The following is a 19,711-nucleotide window of genomic DNA, read 5'->3' as shown; positions in this document are numbered from 1 at the left end:
AATCAAAACAGTGACTGTTTCCTCCTTTAATGTTGCCCTGTTTTGTGAGTAGTCCATCCCTGTAGGACATATTAATCCAGGACTTGAAAACAAAACCACTGTTATGCCACTGGAAATCAAACAAAGTAACGGACGCAGTATCTCAAGGGGTCAAAGGTAGGTACGTAGGCAGGGGGGCAGGAACAGAGGGGTTGACTGTGGGAACAAAACTAGACACAGGACCAGACTTGGACATGACAAGACGAGACTGGACAGGATTCAGAACCATAACGGAGGGAACTGGTCTAGAAATAGGAGGAGACTGGGGAGTGAGACTGGGGGGAAATGGACTGGGAACGGGTGTCAACACAGGAACTAAATTGGGGGAAAGTGGACTGAAGGCTGGAGATCAGGCGAAGACAAAATGGGTAGTGATCCTGGAGCAGACCTCTAGTGAACCTGTGGAACAAGCCTCTGGCAGGCCTCAGAAGACTTCTGGCAAGACTCTGGAGTAGGCGGGGCAGCCTCTGAAGGCCTCTGGTAGGACGTGCATGGACAAACCAAAAACATGGAAGTATGACACAGACACGAACATAATTCACAGGAGGGGAGGAGTCGTACATTACAGGAAAGAGCAAAAATGCAAAAATATGGAGGACTGGGTGGAGAAAATCTGACCTCCAGTATAACCCAGTTAATGACAGCAGACACTCAGACTTTGACCTTTTGACCCTTCATGGCTCTTTGCTTTATGGCATTATGATATTTGTTCTACTATAAATGTTTGATATAAATCCATATAAATTAATGAGAGAGACCAGCACCATCATATTCCACAGAGTTTAATATAGGACAGCCCAACACGAAATATACAGATAAATGAATATTCAATCATGAAATAGACATAAATGAATATTTCATCATGGCAGTAGGGCTAGGGTGTTACTGAGAAGTGAATGTTGGTAATAAAACCATAAAAAATAGAAGAGTTGCTGCTCCTCCACGTAGAGAGGAGCCAGGTGAGGTGGTTCAGGCATGTCCAACTGGGAGGAGACCCAGGACACGCTGGAGAGATTATATCTCTGATGTCCTGGGAACGCCTCAGTATCCTCCCAGAAGAGCTAGAAGAGGTGGCTGGGGAGAGGGAAACCCGGATAGAAGGATAAGAATGGATGGATGGATGAATGAATGGATATAAATTATATTTTATATACAAATTGTAATATTCATATAAAAAGATTATATAAAAAATAACTACCACTCATTACCTCCTATTAAAAGCACATCAACATCACCAGATCTCAAAGCGCTTGTCTGAGAGGAAGACTTGTCTGTCCGTAATTCTGTTGTTGAAGAGCCTGTAGATACACACACACACACACACACACACACACACACACACATATATATATATATATATATACACACGCACACACACACACTGTACTGCTTGTACATTTAAATACATAAGACCAAGTATTATAGACCTAAACACACCACACACACACTCTCTTCCCTCACAGTGTGAATATTGGTGTTGGTGGAGACAGTATCATAGATCCTCTTTGTTGACACATCAGTGATGTCATTGTGACTGAGGCTGAAATTAGATGGATTATAATTACCACATTGTACAGGAATCCCAACACAACAATGTAAATCAACACATTCTTGTAATACTACACTGTGATTTAGAGTGAATGAATAAATATATTTGTGACAGTGGACCTGAGACACTAATTGTCAGATATTTCAATGCTGCATTTTCCTTCATCTCATGTTCATGATGTGTTCATGCGTCAGGTAAGAAGCTGAAAGATGAAGTTTCTGGTCATATTTCTCCACTTCTCCACTCACTCCAGGACGTGGGCTTTGTGGAGCTGTGGACACAGCAGCTGCAGGCAGTGGTCAGTGAGCTGGCAGTGGCTGAGGTCCAGTTCTGACAGCCCTTCAGAATGTTCCAGAACCAGCGCCAGGGACCCACAGGCCTGCTGGTCCAGCCGGGTGTGACTGAGGTCCACCTCCCCACCCAGGGCCCGGGAGAGAGACACAGCACGTCTCACACACTCCAACTCGGACCCGACACGGACCAGAGACAGAAACTGGAGCAGCACGGCTTTACTGCACCTGGACACACACACACACACACACACACACACACACACACACACACACACACCACATTCACCAACATGGACACACACACACACACACACACACACACACACACACACCACATTCACCAACATGGACAGTTCTATTAATATTAATTAGTGGTGGGCCGTTAACGGCGTTCGTTAATTTGATACTCTTATCGGGCGATATAAAAATTATCGCCGTTAATCTATTCTTAAAGTTGGGTTGGGAACTGGGTCAAAATGGGTAAGCAAACTATGATGACTTTCAACTTGATAGTTTAGCTCGATTGTATTCCTAACCAAATTGCACAGTAGGGGCGAGAACGAGTTTTCAAACCTGTGAATTACAAATCGTTCGTGTTTTTATGTGGATGCAGCCACGAAGTCGCCAGGTTTGCTTCATGGAAAATTCATTTTAGGAACGTAAAGTGTTACCGGAGCGGAACTCGGAGAGGTCGTTTTCTGCATGGTCCTAGCGCTAGATTTGCCGCTATTTAGGGTTCACACACGTAGTGTGGGAAACCTATTGTAATTGCTGAGATTTTTAGGGTTCACACACACATAGTGTGGGAACCCTATTGTAATTGTTAGCGTTTTTCTTATTATTATTATTCTTTTGCCCATTTTGCTGTCTATAAATGATACTGCAGCCTAAACCGTAAGGCCTAGACACACCAAACTTGCCAAACTTGTTCTCTAGGTCAAAAGGACCACACTCACTTATAGGGACCCACATCGGCCTGATGGTGGCGCTATAGCACACTATGTGACATTTTGGCCCATATCTCCCATACCATAAGTCATAGAAACAAAATTCCACTTCCTATGCATTCCTTGGCTCAATTCAATAGGACATTTCATATACAACTATGAAGCTCCGCCTACTTAGATTTTTTGCTAATTTGCATAATATGCAAAACCTACTTTTGCCTACTACTCCTTGGTTTTTCATCTGATCACCACAATCTTGGTATCAAACTACTCAGAAGAATCTCATTATCAAAACCTATCGCCAACATTGTGACATTTCCATACAGCCTGGCTGTCACATGTCAATCAATAGCTCTGAGGCGTGGCCAAATTTACTTCAGCAGCTATATCTCAACAATGCTTTGACCAATCTTCATAAAAATTTATCAGTTGTTAGGACACATGACTCGGAGGTCACAGGTCAAAGCAGGCCACGATTGTCCAATAGGGGGCGCTATAACATGGGAAAAACTGTTTCTCAGAAACCATTAGTCACATCAAGCCAAAACTTTACAGGCATCATCATGGGGTCAAGTGGTATCAAGACACACAATGATGACCTCATCACTCAAAAAACATGGCCGCCATAAGCCAATTAATTTTAATTTTAATTAATTGGCCATTTGACCTACTTACCATAGGTACATACACATGAAACTGACATGGTATGTTCATGTACACACCCTCTAAGACATACCCATGTTGGAAGGGAATTGCACCACTAGGTGGCGCTATACTAGAAAATCCAGAATTTCTCCTACATATTTTCACTTATCAAGTAATGCTTGCACTCATATGATTGTATGCAGAATTCCTAGCAACTTTGTAATTACACGTGCTTTGCAAAAATGTACCACTTTTTCACTATTATCAAATATATATAACTTGCCATTTTCATACTAGTCCTAGCATTTTAACTCCATCACCTTAAATCACACCTTGTAATACTCAGCAGACTCTGAAATGCTAAGATTAGCGAAAAAATCCTAAGTTTTTGACAAATTAATATTTTTCATATGCATCACAATGCTACCATCATAACACATCAAATTCCCAGTTCAATAACTACGCCATAGTATGTCTGATTGTTATGGAAATTGAAATCCACATTCACATGACCATTGTGGTGCGATGTGCCAATTTTGAGCCAAATCCGTCCACAAACAGCTCTACAGTGAATATTTTCATTTTCCATACAAAGCAGTGGAGGGAGGCATACACAGCTGCTAAGCCACACACGCACGTGCCTTTCTCACACACTCTGCCCCCCCCTCCTCCACTCCCCTCACACTCCCCCTTGCTTCCAACACTTTACAACCCATGGGCTCTACCTCCCCCCCTCTCTTTCACATGCACTTACAAAAACACAGGCCTCTGTAGCTTTCACACTGCCCTTGCCATACCTACCCATTTCGCTATGAGTAACCCAGATACAAACACACAAACTGACGTTTAGCTTCTGTTTTTGAAAACACACTCTCTCTCTCTCTCACACACACACACACACACACACACACACACACACACACACACACACACCTACTTATAGGTTTAACATACACACTGCCCTAGCCATGTATACCCATTACTCTTTGACTAAAACACACACACACACACACACACACACACTTCTACCTAAATGTATGTATAGTTTGTATGCATATTTATAGTATATGTATAGTATATGTCATTCATGCCAGCAATGTCAGTCGTATCAGTCATATCAGGCATGCCATGCCAGTCATTTCAGTCCAGTCATATCAGTCATGTCAGTCATATAAGTCAAATAATCAAATCATTACAGTCATGCCAGTTATGTCAGTCATATCAGTCATGTTAGTCCACATTCATACTTTGAATACACGGACAGTCATGTTAGGCATGCAAGGTGTGCAAGGAGTGAATTAACAAAGCATAGTCTCTGGCTCCCTCAATCTCTCTCTGTCGGTAATATACAGGCCCAATTATGTATAGACACATGCAGGCCTTCCTATATTGTTCACATAGATGCAGCCCTAGCCAGATGTGCTATTTCTGTGTCTCCTTTTCTGACACAAGCAGATGTCAGTCATGTCAGTCCAGTCATGTCAGACATAAGTCGTGTCAGTCATATCAGTCATGTCATGCCAGTCATGTCACTCATATCAGTCATGTCATTACAGTCATGCTAGTCATGTCACTCATTCCAGTCATGCCAGTTGTCAGTCATATCAGTCATGTTATTTTTGTTCATCATGCCAGTGAAGTCATTCCAGTCATATCAGTTATGTCAGTCATGCCAGTCATGTCAGTCATGTTATGGCAGGCTTTGCAGACTACGTTCATACTTTGAATACACGGACAGTCATGTTAGGCGTGCAAGGTGTGCAAGGAGTGAATTAACAAAGCATAGTCTCTGGCTCCCTCAATCTCTCTCTGTCGGTAATATACAGTCCTAATCATGTATAGACACATGCAGGCCTTCCTATATTGTTCACATAAATGCAGCCCTAGCCAGATGTGCTATTTCTGTGTCTCCCTTTCTGACACACGCAGATGTCATCACAAACTATCTGTAGAGTACACACTGGCCAAACCCAAACAGCTTCTTTTCACTTTTATTTTCCAATATCTTTCACACTGTAGGGCCTAGAAACAAAATACTACTTCTATTGTATTCCTTGGCTCAAGCCAAGATGTACTGCTTAAATCAAAAAACACACAAACACACATACACACAAAGCTACTCACAGCATGTGATTTACTTCTGATCTGAATCATTTTGCCAATTTTTTGGGCTTTTTTGCCTTTTTCGTGTGTGAACCCGCAATTGCCGCTTGCGGCTATATTTCTTATTAGGGCTCCGAGCACCAAAGGTGCTGGAGGCCTATTGTAATTGTTAGGATTTTTCTCCTTATTAGGGTTCACACACATAGTGTGGGAAACCTATTGTAATTGCTAGAATTTTTCTTCTTTTTTCTTCTTATTATTATTTTTCTACTGATAAAACGCATACTGCAGCCTAGACCGTAAGGCCCAGAGACACCAAACATTGCAGATTGGTGGAGTCTCTTTGCGGGACCATGCTAAAGTACAGAGACCCACATTGGCCTGATGGTGGCGCTATAGCGCAGCATTTTGCGTTTTGGTCCATATCTCCCACGCCGTAGGTCCTAGAAACAAAATTCCACTTCAGGTGAATTCCTTGGCTCTAGACAAACAAAAAAGCCTCAAGAACCATTAAGCTCCGCCTACTTAGATTTTTTGCTAATTTGCATAATATGCAAAACCTACTTTTTTATACTAGTCCCTGGTTTTTCATCTGATCACCACAATCTTGGTGTCAAAATATTCACAAGAATCTCATTATCAAGGAATATCAACAAAACTGTGACATTGGTATACAGTCTGGTTGTCACATGTCAATCAATAGCTCTGAGGCGTGGCCAAATTTACTTCAGCAGCTATATCTCAGCAATGCTTTGACCAATCTTCATGGAAATTTATCAGTTGTTAGGGCACATGACTCAGAGGTCACAGGTCAAAGCTGGCCCAGATTGTCCAATAGGGGGCGCTATAACATGGGAAAAACTGTTTCTCAGAAACCATTAGTCACATCAAGCCAAGACTTTACAGGCATCATCAGGGGCCCAAGTGGTATCAAGGCACACAATGATGACATCATTACTCAAAAAACATGGCCGCCATGAGCTAATAAATTTTACTTTGAATTAATTGGCCATTTGACAAACTTACCATAGGTACATACACATGAAACTGACATGGTATGTTCATGTACACACCCTCTAAGACATACTCATGTTAGAAGGGAATTGCACCACTAGGTGGCGCTATACTAGAAAATCCAGAATTTCTCCTACATATTTTCACTTATCAAGAAATGCTTGCACTCATATGATTGTATGCAGAATTCCTAGCAACTTTCTAATTACATGTGCTTTGCAAAAATGTACCACTTTTTCACTATTATCAAATATATATAACTTGTCATTTTCATACTAGTCCTAGCATTTTAACTCCATCACCTTTAAATCACACCTTGTAATACTCAGCAGACTCTGAAATGCTAAGATTAGGGAGAAAATCCTAAGGTTTTCACAAATTAATATTTTTCATATGCATCACAATGCTACCATTGTAACACATCAAATTCACAGTTCAATAACTACGCCATAGTATGTCTGATTGTTATGAAAATTGACATCCACATTCACATGACCATTGATGTGCTGTTTGCCAAGTTTGAACCAAATCCGTCCACAAACAGCTCTACAGTGAATATTTTCATTTTCCATACTGAGCTGTGCAGGGAGAAGACGAGAACTGCTCAGCCCACACGCACGTGCCATTCTCGCACACGCTGCCCCCTCCTCCACTCCCCCATCCTTCTAACATTTTACAACCCTTGGGCTCTCCCTCCTCCCTCTCTCTCTTTCACATGCACTCACAAAAACAAAGGCCTCTCTGGCCTATAGGTTTTACATACACACTAATTCTAGCCATTACTACCAATTACCCAGTGACTAATATACAGATATTTAGCTTCTTTTTTCCACACCCTCACACATGACTTCCTATATGCTTCATATATACATTTCTCTAGCCATTAACTGATATTTAGCTTCATTTTTCCATCCACACTCTCAACTCATGCCCTCTATACATCCTGAAATGACATAAGAGAGGACAGAGATATGTAATTCACATTTCACACACAACCTCTATATAACTGCATGCTTTACTTATCATCAAAGTCTTGTTAGATGCACATTCCTAGTGGCCTCCCTACTATGGGCACAACAGTGATAACATGTCAGAGTAGGGATGAGAACATCATGAACAGGCAAAGATAAGAATATTTGTGTTATTTTATTGTATAGTAAGCCATCACTCTGGTTTGTTTGAGATTCACATGTGACAGATTTTGTCAGCTGAATGAAAAGGGTTAAAGAGTGGGGTTTACATGTGGGGCATTAACAAGAGCTCTCCTGCTGCTATGTTCACAACTTCTGACAAATTCAGCCAAAGGTATATTTATTTGACTAGGCCCCTGGGTCAGTGTGTCAGTGCTTTTAACCTCATCTCAGCATTTGATTTAGTTGTATGGTCTGAATCATTTTGCTAATATCTTCCACACTGTATGGCCTAGAAACAAAATTCTACTTCAGCTGTATTCCTTTGCTCAAGCCAACCAAAAAAGCCTCAAGAAGCCCTTACTGCATACATGAAAAAACACACAAACACACACATACAAAGCTAATCACAGCATTTGATTAACTTCTATGATCTGAATCATTTTGCCATTACATTTTGTTTTGATCTTTTGGGCCTTTATTGCCCCAGTTGAATAATTTTTTGCAAATTACTTGATCTGTCCATTTTTTGGACTGAAGTAGCTTCATATCACTTGTTGGTCTAAAAGACCCTTTGGGCTTTTGTGCCTTTTTTTGTGTGAACCCGCCAATCGCCGCTTGCGGCTATATTTATTATTATTATTATTCTTTTTCTGCCTTAAAACGGATCGCACAGCCCAAACCGTAAGGCCTACAGACTTGAAACTTGGTCAATAGGTAGTAGTCCCTCCCGCTACTCAGGCGCAAGACGCCAGCCAAATCCGCCCATAGGTGGCGCTACAGCGCACGCAAACGCATTCAAGTAAATTGCCAGTACCACGTATGTCCTAAATTAAAATTTTTTTCATATACATGTTCCTTGTCTCCAAACCTACCAAAAAGCCTCAAGAACCCATAAGCTCCGCCTACTTCGTTTTCGAGCTAATTTGCATAATATGCAAAATCGCACACATTTTTGAGAGCTAACTAGTCCCTGGATTTTTCACATACATGCACATATGTGGTATCAAAACGTTCAGAAGAGTCTGAACTTTAATAATCTTTAACAAAAAATGCACATTTCTGCACATGGGCGTGGCCACATGCCACACAAGTCAAGGGGCAAAAATTTCACAGCCAAAAATGCACATTTTCTGCTGTATCTCATGCATACTTTTACATATTCACACCAAATTTCATATACATGTACCTGTTGGGCGTCTACACCTGCCCATACATTTTGGCACACATTCACACCTAGGGGGCGCTATAACTGCCAAAAAACTCTCCTGCACACACCGATTGGCCAAATAACACGAAACTTGGTATGCATCATCTACATGCACCTCTGAGACAGGTCCTAGGTCTGCACCATCATATGTCCAATATGGCCGCCACCATCGACCAATTAGCTGTCAGTATACAATTTCACAAGCTTTACAAGCTTTACATATGTCAATTGACCTGAAACTCACATGGCATGTTCAGGTGCACACCCTCTAAGACATACTGGGGTATGATGGCAATTGCACCACTAGGTGGCGCTATACTAGAAACTCCTGAATTACGCCCACATAGTATGACATAAAACAACAAACTTGGACTCATATGATTCTACGTAGAATCCTTAACAACTTTGTAATTGCAAGTGCTTTACAAAAATGTACGGATTTTCATATATTATCAAATATGTATAATTTCCACTTTCCATACTACGCCTAGGATTTTCACTCCATCACCTCAAATCATACCTTGATATACTCAGCAGACTATGCAATGCAAATGTTGTGCAAAAAATCCTAAGATTTCCACAAATTTATATTTTTCATATGCATCACAATGGTACCATCATAACACATCAAATTCATATTTTAATAACTCCGCTATAGTATGTCCTATGTTTATGAAAATTGACATGCACATTCACATGACCATTGAGGTGATATGTGCCAAATTTGAGCTAAATCCGTCCACAAATGACTCTACAGTGAATATTTTCAATTTCCATACTCAGCAGTGCAAGGAGCGGTAGAGAGCCTTTTGCAGGCACGCACGCTCTCATTCTCGCAGACGCAGAGTGCCCCTCTCATCCACTCCCCCCACACTCCCCCAACCTTCTAACACTTAACAACCCATGTCTCTGTCTCCCCCTCCCTCTCTCTATTTCACATGCACTCACTTCTCACACACGCAGAGTGCCCCTCTCATCCACTCCCCCCCACACTCCCCCAACCTTCTAACACTTAACAACCCATGGTCTCTGTCTCCCCCTCCCTCTCTCTATTTCACATGCACTCACAGAAAAAACAGGCCTCCCTATAAGCTTCACATACACACTGCCTTAGCCATGCCTACTCATACATTAGAGTAACACATATAAACACCTAATTCACACACACACACACACACACATACACCTACTTATGTGTATGCATCACAAATTGAGCACATACACTGTCATGTCAGACATGTGAGTTCACTGTGACAACTAAGACTGCCCATTATATGCAATCACTCACACACATACACAGCTCTAACTGATGAAAACAAACATTATCACACCAAACCCCTCTCTCTCTCTATTACACATGCACACACATGCACTGGCCTACCAATAGGTTTCACATACACACTGGCCTAGCCATATCTACTATGCCTTCGCCGCAGGCATGCAAGTCGGTACCTATGCCACTTGCGAGGAGCCCGCTCATTGCCGCTTGCGGCTATATTTATTATTATTTTTCCCCCTGTAAAACGCATACTGCAGCCTAGACCGTAAGGCCCAGAAAGACCAAACTTGCCAGCAAGGTGCAGCAGGTGTGCAATGAGAGAAATAGAGACAGGGACCCACATTGGCCTGATGGTGGCGCTATAGCGCACCATTTTGCGTTTTGGTCCATATCTCCCAAACCGTAGGGCCTAGAAACAAAATTCCACTTCTGATGGATTCCTTGGCTCAAGCCAAACAAAAAAGCCTCAAGAACCATTAAGCTCCGCCTACTTAGATTTTTTGCTAATTTGCATAATATGCAAAACCTACTTTTTTGTACTAGTCCCTGGTTTTTCATCGGATCACCACAAGCTTGGTGTCAAAATATTCAGGAGAGTCTCATTATCAAAGTTGCTTAAAAACATTTTGAGATTTGCATACAGTTTGGTTGTCACATGTCAATCAATAGCTCCAAGGCGTGGCCAAATTTACTTAAACAGCCATATCTCAGCAACGCTTTGACCGATCTTCATAAAATTTTAACCGTTGTTAGGGCACACGACTACGAGGTCATACGTCAAAGCTGGCCACGATTGTCCAATAGGGGGCGCTATAACATGGGAAAAACTGTATCTCAGAAACCATAAGTCACATCAAGCCAAAACTTTACAGGCATCATCCGGGGCCCAAGTGATATCAAGACACACAATGATGACATCATCACTCAAAAAACATGGCCGCCATGAGCCAATTAATTTTTATTTGAATTAATTGGCCATTTGACAGACTTACCATTGGCCAAACAACATGAAACCTCACCACTGTGCATATCCCAGGACTATGTGTCATGCTGTGCAGTTTTAAAACATTTGGCCACTAGGTGGCGCTATTTGTGAAAATCATGCATAACTCCTCCAAATTTTCACTTAGGAACATGCAACTTGTTTCTTTTTATTCCTTGCAGTAGACCTGACAACTTTGCAATTACAAGTCCTATTAAAAAATGCATACTTTTGTCACATTCATCTATTGTTTGAAAATAGCTATTTACAAACTAGTCATAGGAATTTGATCCAATTATGGAAAAATTGCTATGAGCATAATCAGTAGACTCTGTAGGTAAAAACTGAGTAAAAAAATGTTGGATTTTTATTTTTCTGATTGGTCCATTTTCCCATTATATCATTGTGGCCATGCCATATATGACCTATATTGCTATAACTCATAAACCATGTATGCAATCAATTCCCAATTTGAAAGGCTTTTATATCCTGAAGTCCTTGTGAGGTATGCCAAGTTTGGTTCAAATTGGCCTGTCGGGGGCGCTACAGTACCCAAAAACCTAAGAAAACATAAAAACTCATGCTGCAATCTTGTTATGCAGAATACAGACAAGTAATTGGTCTTGTATGATCCAGATCAATAAGTTCTATAACATTGCAATTGCATCTTATAACAAAAAGTGCACTGCCTGACCAGAAATGAACCTTTTAATTCACCAAAATGTCATATTGCATTACTGAGATTAATGAGATATCAGTATGGTAGTACTTGGGCTCCATCTAGTGGCCAAACATCGGAACGGACTGAAAACTATTTCTCACATGAAATACCACACAAACACATACACAAAGCTGATCTCAGCATGTGATTTAGTTCTGTGATTTGAATCATTTTGCCAATACACATTATTTTGATCCTTTTGGGCCTTTAGTGCCCCAATTGAACATTTTTTTGCACATTGATTTATTTGTGCATTTTTTCCACTCAAACAGCTTCTTTTGGGTCTAAAGGACCTATTGGGTCTATTGCCTATTGAAGCCAAGTGGCCTATTCGTGTGTGAACCCGCCAATTGCCGCTTGCGGCTATATTTAGGGTTCACACACACAGTGTGGGAAACCTATTGTTATTGTCGGGTTTTTTCTTTCTTTCTTTCTTTCTTTCTTTCTTATTATTATTTTTCTACTGATAAAACGCATACTGCAGCCTAGACCGTAAGGCCCAGGAAGACCAAACTTGGCAGGATGGTGTAGTCTCTTTGCGAGACCGTGCTAAAGCACAGAGACCCACATTGGCCTGATGGTGGCGCTATAGCGCACCATTTTGCGTTTTGGTCCATATCTCCCAAACCGTAGGGCCTAGAAACAAAATTCCACTTCTGATGGATTCCTTGGCTCAAGCCAAACAAAAAAGCCTCAAGAACCATTAAGCTCCGCCTACTTAGATTTTTTGCTAATTTGCATAATATGCAAAACCTACTTTTTTATACTAGTCCCTGGATTTTTATCGGATCACCACAACCTTGGTGTCAAAATATTCAGGAGAATCTCATTATCAAAGTTGCTTAAAAACATTTTGAGATTTGCATATAGTCTGGCTGACACATGTCAATCAATAGCTCCAAGGCGTGGCCAAATTTACTTAAACAGCCATATCTCAGCAACGCTTTGACCGATCTTCATAAAATTTTAACAGTTGTTAGGGCACATGACTCCGAGGTCATCGGTCAAAGCTGGCCACGATTGTCCAATAGGGGGCGCTATAACATGGGAAAAACTGTTTCTCAGAAACCATTAGTCACATCAAGCCAAAACTTTACAGGCATCATCAGGGGCCCAAGTGATATCAAGACACACAATGATGACATCATCACTCAAAAAACATGGCCGCCATGAGCCAATTAATTTTTATTTGAAATAATTGGCCATTTGACAGACTTACCATTGGCCAAACAACATGAAACCTCACCACTGTGCATATCTCAGGACTATGTGTCATGCTGTGCAGTTTTAAAACATATGGCCACTAGGTGGCGCTATTTGTGAAAATCATGCATAACTCCTCCAAATTTTCACTTAGGAACATGCAACTTGTTTCATTTTATTCCTTGCAGTAGACCTGACAACTTTGCAATTACAAGTCCTATTAAAAAATGCATACTTTTGTCACATTCATCTATTGTTTGAAAATAGCTATTTACAAACTAGTCATAGGAATTTGATCCAATTATGGAAAAATTGCTATGAGCATAATCAGTAGACTCTGTAGGTAAAAACTGAGTAAAAAAATGTTGGATTTTTATTTTTCTGATTGGTCCATTTTCCCATTATATCATTGTGGCCATGCCATATATGACCTATATTGCTATAACTCATAAACCATGTATGCAATCAATTCCCAATTTGAAAGGCTTTTATATCCTGAAGTCCTTGTGAGGTACGCCAAGTTTGGTTCAAATTGGCCTGTCGGGGGCGCTACAGTACCCAAAAACCTAAGAAAACATAAAAACTCATGCTGCAATCTTGTTATGCAGAATACAGACAAGTAATTGGTCTTGTATTGTCCAGATCAATAAGTTCTATAACATTGCAATTGCATCTTATAACAAAAAGTGCACTGCCTGACCAGAAATGAACCTTTTAATTCACCAAAATGTCATATTGCATTACTGAGATTAATGAGATATCAGTATGGTAGTACTTGGGCTCCATCTAGTGGCCAAACATCGGAACGGACTGAAAACTATTTCTCACATGAAATACCACACAAACACACACACAAAGCTGATCTCAGCATGTGATTTAGTTCTGTGATTTGAATCATTTTGCCAATACACATTATTTTGATCCTTTTTGGGCCTTTAGTGCCCCAATTGAACATTTTTTTGCACATTGATTTATTTGTGCATTTTTTCCACTCAAACAGCTTCTTTTGGGTCTAAAGGACCTATTGGGTCTATTGCCTATTGAAGCCAAGTGGCCTATTTGTGTGTGAACCCGCCAATTGCCGCTTGCGGCTATATTTAAATATTCCTTTTTAACCGTTAAAACTGCAGAGGACCAAGACCGGCTTTTTTACGTCCATGAGGTTAAATGTACTAAATGTTGGCTTACATTTCAAATATCATGTTTACCTGAATAAAGATGTTATCAACCCCTTTTAATGCATCAACCCCTTTTAATGTTTTTAATGATGTTATCAACCCCTTTTAATTACAAACCCCTTTTAATTTTTAATGTAGGCTTACAAATTCATGTTTAACTGAATAAACCGTTGAACACGAGTAGCCTACATTTTATTGAGCATGTCTAATGCACCCTCTGTATTAAGAAACCCTATCTCAAAGACTGACTTTTAGTCATTACTTGGGTAGCACGCATATGAGCCATTTTAATATAGATTAATCTAGATTAATTTCAAGATTTCAGTGAGATTAATTTAGATTAAAAAAATTAATCTATGCCCACCCCTAATATTAATACACTCACATAACTACTAACATTAATGCTATTTTCACACATTAATATGATACAACTCCTTCTCCTCTGCAGGAAGGTGAGTGTGTGTGTTGTGAGTGGGAGTCTTACTGCAGGGTGACTGTGTGTATAATGGGGAAGAGTTGCTCCACTCCTGCCTCCTCTATCTCACAGTCGTGTAGAGTGAGCTGTGTGTGTGTGTGAGCTCTCTGGACGGCCACGGAGACGACTCTGCAGTCCTCAGTGCTCAGAGTCAGTGTGTGTGTGTGTGAGTCTTCTGTCAGGTCCAGAGCAGAGCTGCAGGAGAAGTCCAGCCTGTGCTGCAGAGCAGAGAGCAGAACTACTGCTGCCCCCTGCTGGAGCTCAGAGACACTGCAGCAGTGGAGCAGCCTCAGCAACAGCAGCCTGTCCACACTGAGAGAAGAGAGACTATTACAGTAAGACATTCAAGACATTCATGTCTACACTGAGAGAAGAGAGACTATTACAGTAAGACATTCAAGACATTCATGTCCACACTGAGAGAAGAGAGACTATTACAGTAAGACATTCAAGACATTCATGTCCACACTGAGAGAAGAGAGACTATTACAGTAAGACATTCATGTCTACACTGAGAGAAGAGAGACTATTACAGTAAGACATTCATGTCTACACTGAGAGAAGAGAGACTATTACAGTAAGACATTCATGTCTACACTGAGAGAAGAGAGACTATTACAGTAAGACATTCAAGACATTCATGTCCACACTGAGAGAAGAGAGACTATTACAGTAAGACATTCAAGACATTCATGTCCACACTGAGAGAAGAGAGACTATTTCAGTAAGACATTCAAGACATTCATGTCCACACTGAGAGAAGAGAGACTATTACAGTAAGACATTCAAGACATTCATGTCCACACTGAGAGAAGAGAGACTATTACAGTAAGACATTCATGTCCACACTGAGAGGAGAGACTATTACAGTAAGACATTCAAGACATTCATGTCCACACTGAGAGAAGAGAGACTATTTCAGTAAGACATTCAAGACATTCATGTCCACACTGAGAACACAGAAAAACACACACATACACACAGTTAAATGTTTGATTTAATAAACCTGAGGTGGGAGACGTGTTGGAGCAGAGGCACGATGCTCTCCAGCTCCCCCTCTGGTATGGAGGTGAACAGCAGGCTGAGAGAGACTGCTGTGCAGTGCTGGAGGGTGAAGCACAGGGCAGCACAGTGGACAGAGTCCAGCTCTTTGCTGTTCAGGGTGATGCAGTTCTCTGTTGAACTCAACAGACTGGACACACAGTGAGCAGAGCCAGTCTGATAGATCTCTGTGATGATGGACAGTACACATCTGGGACTCAGACTGGGGAGAAGATACACACACACACACACACATATATATACACACACACACACACACACACACACACACACAAACACACACACAAACACACACACAAACACACACACACAAACACACACACAAACACACACACAAACACACACACAAACACACACACAAACACACACACAAACACACACACAAACACACACACAAACACACACACAAACACACACACAAACACACACACAAACACACACACAAACACACACACAAACACACACACAAACACACACACAAACACACACACAAACACACACAAACACACACAAACACACACAAACACACACAAACACACACAAACACACACAAACACACACAAACACTTCAATTCCCATATCTAACGTTGTGCAGTATAATGAAAGCACATGAACTGTTCATTGGACGTGTTAACTGTGTGAAGATCTTTAAATCTGAGCCACACATCACTGTTGTCTCTCACCGTCTGATCTGAAGTCTGTCCAGTACAGACAGAAGTTCTCTGGGGTTTTGCTGTCCAATGTCACTCTTCCTAAAGTTCACAGTAACACTTTCATACTGCAGGAAATAGTGAATCACTTCCCAGGTCAGAGTGCAGGAAGTCAGGTCTCTGCCCACTTTCTGCAGGAAGCAGTGAGTAAGCTCCTCCTCCTGAGCTTCATACACCACTACAGTCAGCTGCTGGAGAGTCTCCTCACACAACCTGCACATACACATCAGAAAATGGCATCACAAACTGGTACTTTTATCTATTAACAATAACTGACAAACCAACCACAATAGACCTGATGGTCAGAGGGCCCTGGTGACACAGCAGGACAGTGAGAGACTGGGCCTCCATCTTGTGGTCAGTCAGGTTCAGACACTGGACCCTCCAGAGTCTCAGGAGAGAAGCCAAGCTGCTCAGGACCCTGGACAGCGCCCCCTCTGGCTGCTGTGTGCTGGTGTGGATGAGTGAAAGTTCCTCAACAGTGACTGGAGCAGGAGATCTCACTGTCCTCAATGTTCGTACCATCTTCACCACCACAGCACCACTCACACTGCACAACAACAAACACCATTTACACCGTTTACTCTTAGTAATTTAACAAAGTCCTGCAATAATAAATGTAATCTGCCTCAGGTTAAACTAAATTACTTAGAATATAATAATTCAATAATATAATATAATGCCACATGCCTGAGTGTGCGCAGGTGTGTGATGTGTGTGAACAGAAGCCTGACTCCTCTGAGAGAGATGGCTCGTGGGTTTAGAGTGAGGTTGAGTGTGGAGGCTGAGAGACCCAGCACTCTCCCCACAGCCCTGCAGCTGGGAGTGGACAACTGTCCTCCCAGAGAGAGGGTGAAGTCCAGGGCCTGGAGCAGAGGAGACACCTGTCCTGCCTGATCTCTGGACTGGAGCTCTTTACACAGAGACGGGATGTATGGATCAGCACCACTGCAACAGCAAACAAAAACACTTACAGTTAAGTAAGGAAACATTTACATTCTGTACACAGATCAGTGAGTGTTAAAAGATGGAATGTTGAACCTAAGAGTCATTCATTAATATTTAATATTTATGTAAATAAGACATAAAATATTCACTTTAAATATTCTGATGCTATTCTGAAATGTCAAATGCAGACCTGAGGTGGGAGATGTAGGGCAGACACTGAAGGAAACTCCTCACTTCACTCTCTTCATCTGACCAGCCTCTCAGATCTACTGGTTTCTTCATTGTGTGGAGTTTCAGCACTTCTAGGAAGAGGGAGGTCTTTCTCTCTGAGAGGTCTATGTTCCAGACTGCAGGAGCTGACTGGTAAATTGGCTGTAATGCTGGAAGGACACTCCTGCCTGTCTGAGTCTCATAGTCCTTCACATGTTTGGACAGATCCAGCAGGAAATCACAAATATGAACCTTCAAATTATAATAATCATCATCAACATCATCACCATAATAGAAAGGGAAGTTTGTGTAGCTGCACACAGATGTCAGCAGCTTAGTGAAAGTCTCTCCTGTAGCTGCATCACACTCTGCTGCTGTAACAATCAGCTTCAGCAGAAACTGGAGGGTGGACATTTTCTTTTCTTTAATATGAAGAATATCATCCTCAAACCTGTTGGAATAAAGAGTTCACAGAAAACACAGAATTAGTAGAATTAGTAGAAATCAGAAGACATAACCGATTAATTTGTACAGTTTGCTGTAAACAGACCATTTCCAGTACAGTAACACCACCATTAGTCTGAACGCTGGTTCATGTCTCCTCTAAACACACAGACCTGCCTGCATGTGTTTGTGGATAATGAGAGACGCAAAACAGACCAAAGAAACCTTGAGTGTAACACAAGAAATTCACCACAACCATATAGAATTTCACATGATTATGACCCCTATCATATAACATGTTTCACTATCTCCTCTTTCTCACACACACTAGTAATGATGTCTCAGTGTGTGTGTGGACCTGCTTGTGCAGCCTGGTACACTTAATCACGTTAGTGTCTTCACTTTTCTTGTTTCACTTTATTTATCTTTTAACATTTCATTATAGAAATTCTGACAATGAACTTAGTGAAGCTGTGTCCTCTCCAGACAGGCTAGTCCACAGTCCTGATCTGTTTAGTGAAGCTGTGTCCTCTCCAGACAGGCTAGTCCACAGTCCTGATCTGTTTAGTGAAGCTGTGTCCTCCCCAGACTCATCTACCTCCTGCTAGCCCACTCCACTCACCCCCCTTCACTACTGATAACACACTCCACTCACCCCCCACAACTGATAGACCACTCACCCCCCACTACTGATAGAACACTCTACTCACCCCCCACTACTGATAGATCACTCCACTCACCCCCCCCACTACTGATAGACCACTCACCCCCCACTACTGATAGACCACTCACCCCCCACTACTGATAGAACACTCACCCCCCACTACTGATAGATCACTCCACTCACCCCCCCCACTACTGATAGACCACTCACCCCCCACTACTGATAGATCACTCCACTCACCCCCCTCACTACTGATAGACCACTCACCCCCTCACTACTGATAGACCACTCACCCCCCACTACTGATAGACCACTCACCCCCCACTACTGATAGATCACTCACCCCCCACTACTCCTCTCACCACCAGAGGGCTCCATCTCCAGAATACTGAAGACTCCTGTTTCAGCTGTTGTGAATTCCACTGATTACTTTGCCTACATAAGCCAGATGGCCACAGCAGCTCCTTGTGAAGTGTTGCTGATTCTTTTGTGAAAGTGTACCAAGCTGTTTATCTACTTCTCTCATTATTGTTCTGTGTTTTGACCTGTTACCTCCTGTTTTTGCCTCCTGTCTCATTCGTTTGTACCTTTGTCTGTTATTTCTGTAGCTCTTCTGGTTTAGACCCTGGACTGGTTTGTAGTTGTTTGCCTTTTGTCCTTTATTAAACCCTTTATACCTGCTAATGGATCCATACTCTGAGTCTATAACATAATAGTTTGTGAATTGCATCATAAAGCTCATATTTCCATATGAAGAATAATTCTGATTAGCTAATACAATCACCAGAAGCTTTTGCATCCTCTCGCTACAATATGAAGAAAAATAGTGTATCACAGCTGATCTCAAAGGCAAACCATAAACTTCACTGAGGGCTACCAAACAGTTAAGCATATGAAGTATGTAG

The 19,711-nt window shown here is 41.6% G+C and overlaps 1 protein-coding gene across 2 annotated transcripts in view; it reads right to left on the bottom strand.

Annotated features, from left to right (window-relative positions):
- Positions 1 to 805: 805 nt before the first annotated feature.
- The window catches only part of LOC143521712 (uncharacterized), a 37,387-nt gene continuing 18,481 nt past the window's right edge, over positions 806 to 19,711 (bottom strand). Inside the window, exons 10-19 of one of the 2 annotated variants that reach the window (XM_077014938.1) lie at positions 17,679 to 18,149; positions 17,231 to 17,488; positions 16,836 to 17,090; positions 16,514 to 16,753; positions 15,775 to 16,032; positions 14,778 to 15,080; positions 1,837 to 2,106; positions 1,501 to 1,579; positions 1,248 to 1,337; positions 806 to 1,113 (exon numbers count right to left, since the gene is read on the bottom strand). In XM_077014938.1, the coding sequence (XP_076871053.1) occupies positions 1,281 to 1,337; positions 1,501 to 1,579; positions 1,837 to 2,106; positions 14,778 to 15,080; positions 15,775 to 16,032; positions 16,514 to 16,753; positions 16,836 to 17,090; positions 17,231 to 17,488; positions 17,679 to 18,149 (2,191 nt within the window). In that variant the 3' untranslated portion in view covers positions 806 to 1,113; positions 1,248 to 1,280. Of the gene's footprint in view, positions 1,114 to 1,247; positions 1,338 to 1,476; positions 1,580 to 1,836; positions 2,107 to 14,777; positions 15,081 to 15,774; positions 16,033 to 16,513; positions 16,754 to 16,835; positions 17,091 to 17,230; positions 17,489 to 17,678; positions 18,150 to 19,711 lie in introns of both variants that reach the window. The other variant, XM_077014948.1, reaches the window with a different exon arrangement.

The sequence above is a fragment of the Brachyhypopomus gauderio genome, chromosome 1 (genome assembly GCF_052324685.1).
Source record: "Brachyhypopomus gauderio isolate BG-103 chromosome 1, BGAUD_0.2, whole genome shotgun sequence".
Taxonomy (NCBI): Eukaryota; Metazoa; Chordata; class Actinopteri; order Gymnotiformes; family Hypopomidae; genus Brachyhypopomus; species Brachyhypopomus gauderio.
Note: the sequence above shows the minus strand (reverse complement) of the source record. Positions and strands in the feature narration are given on the sequence as shown.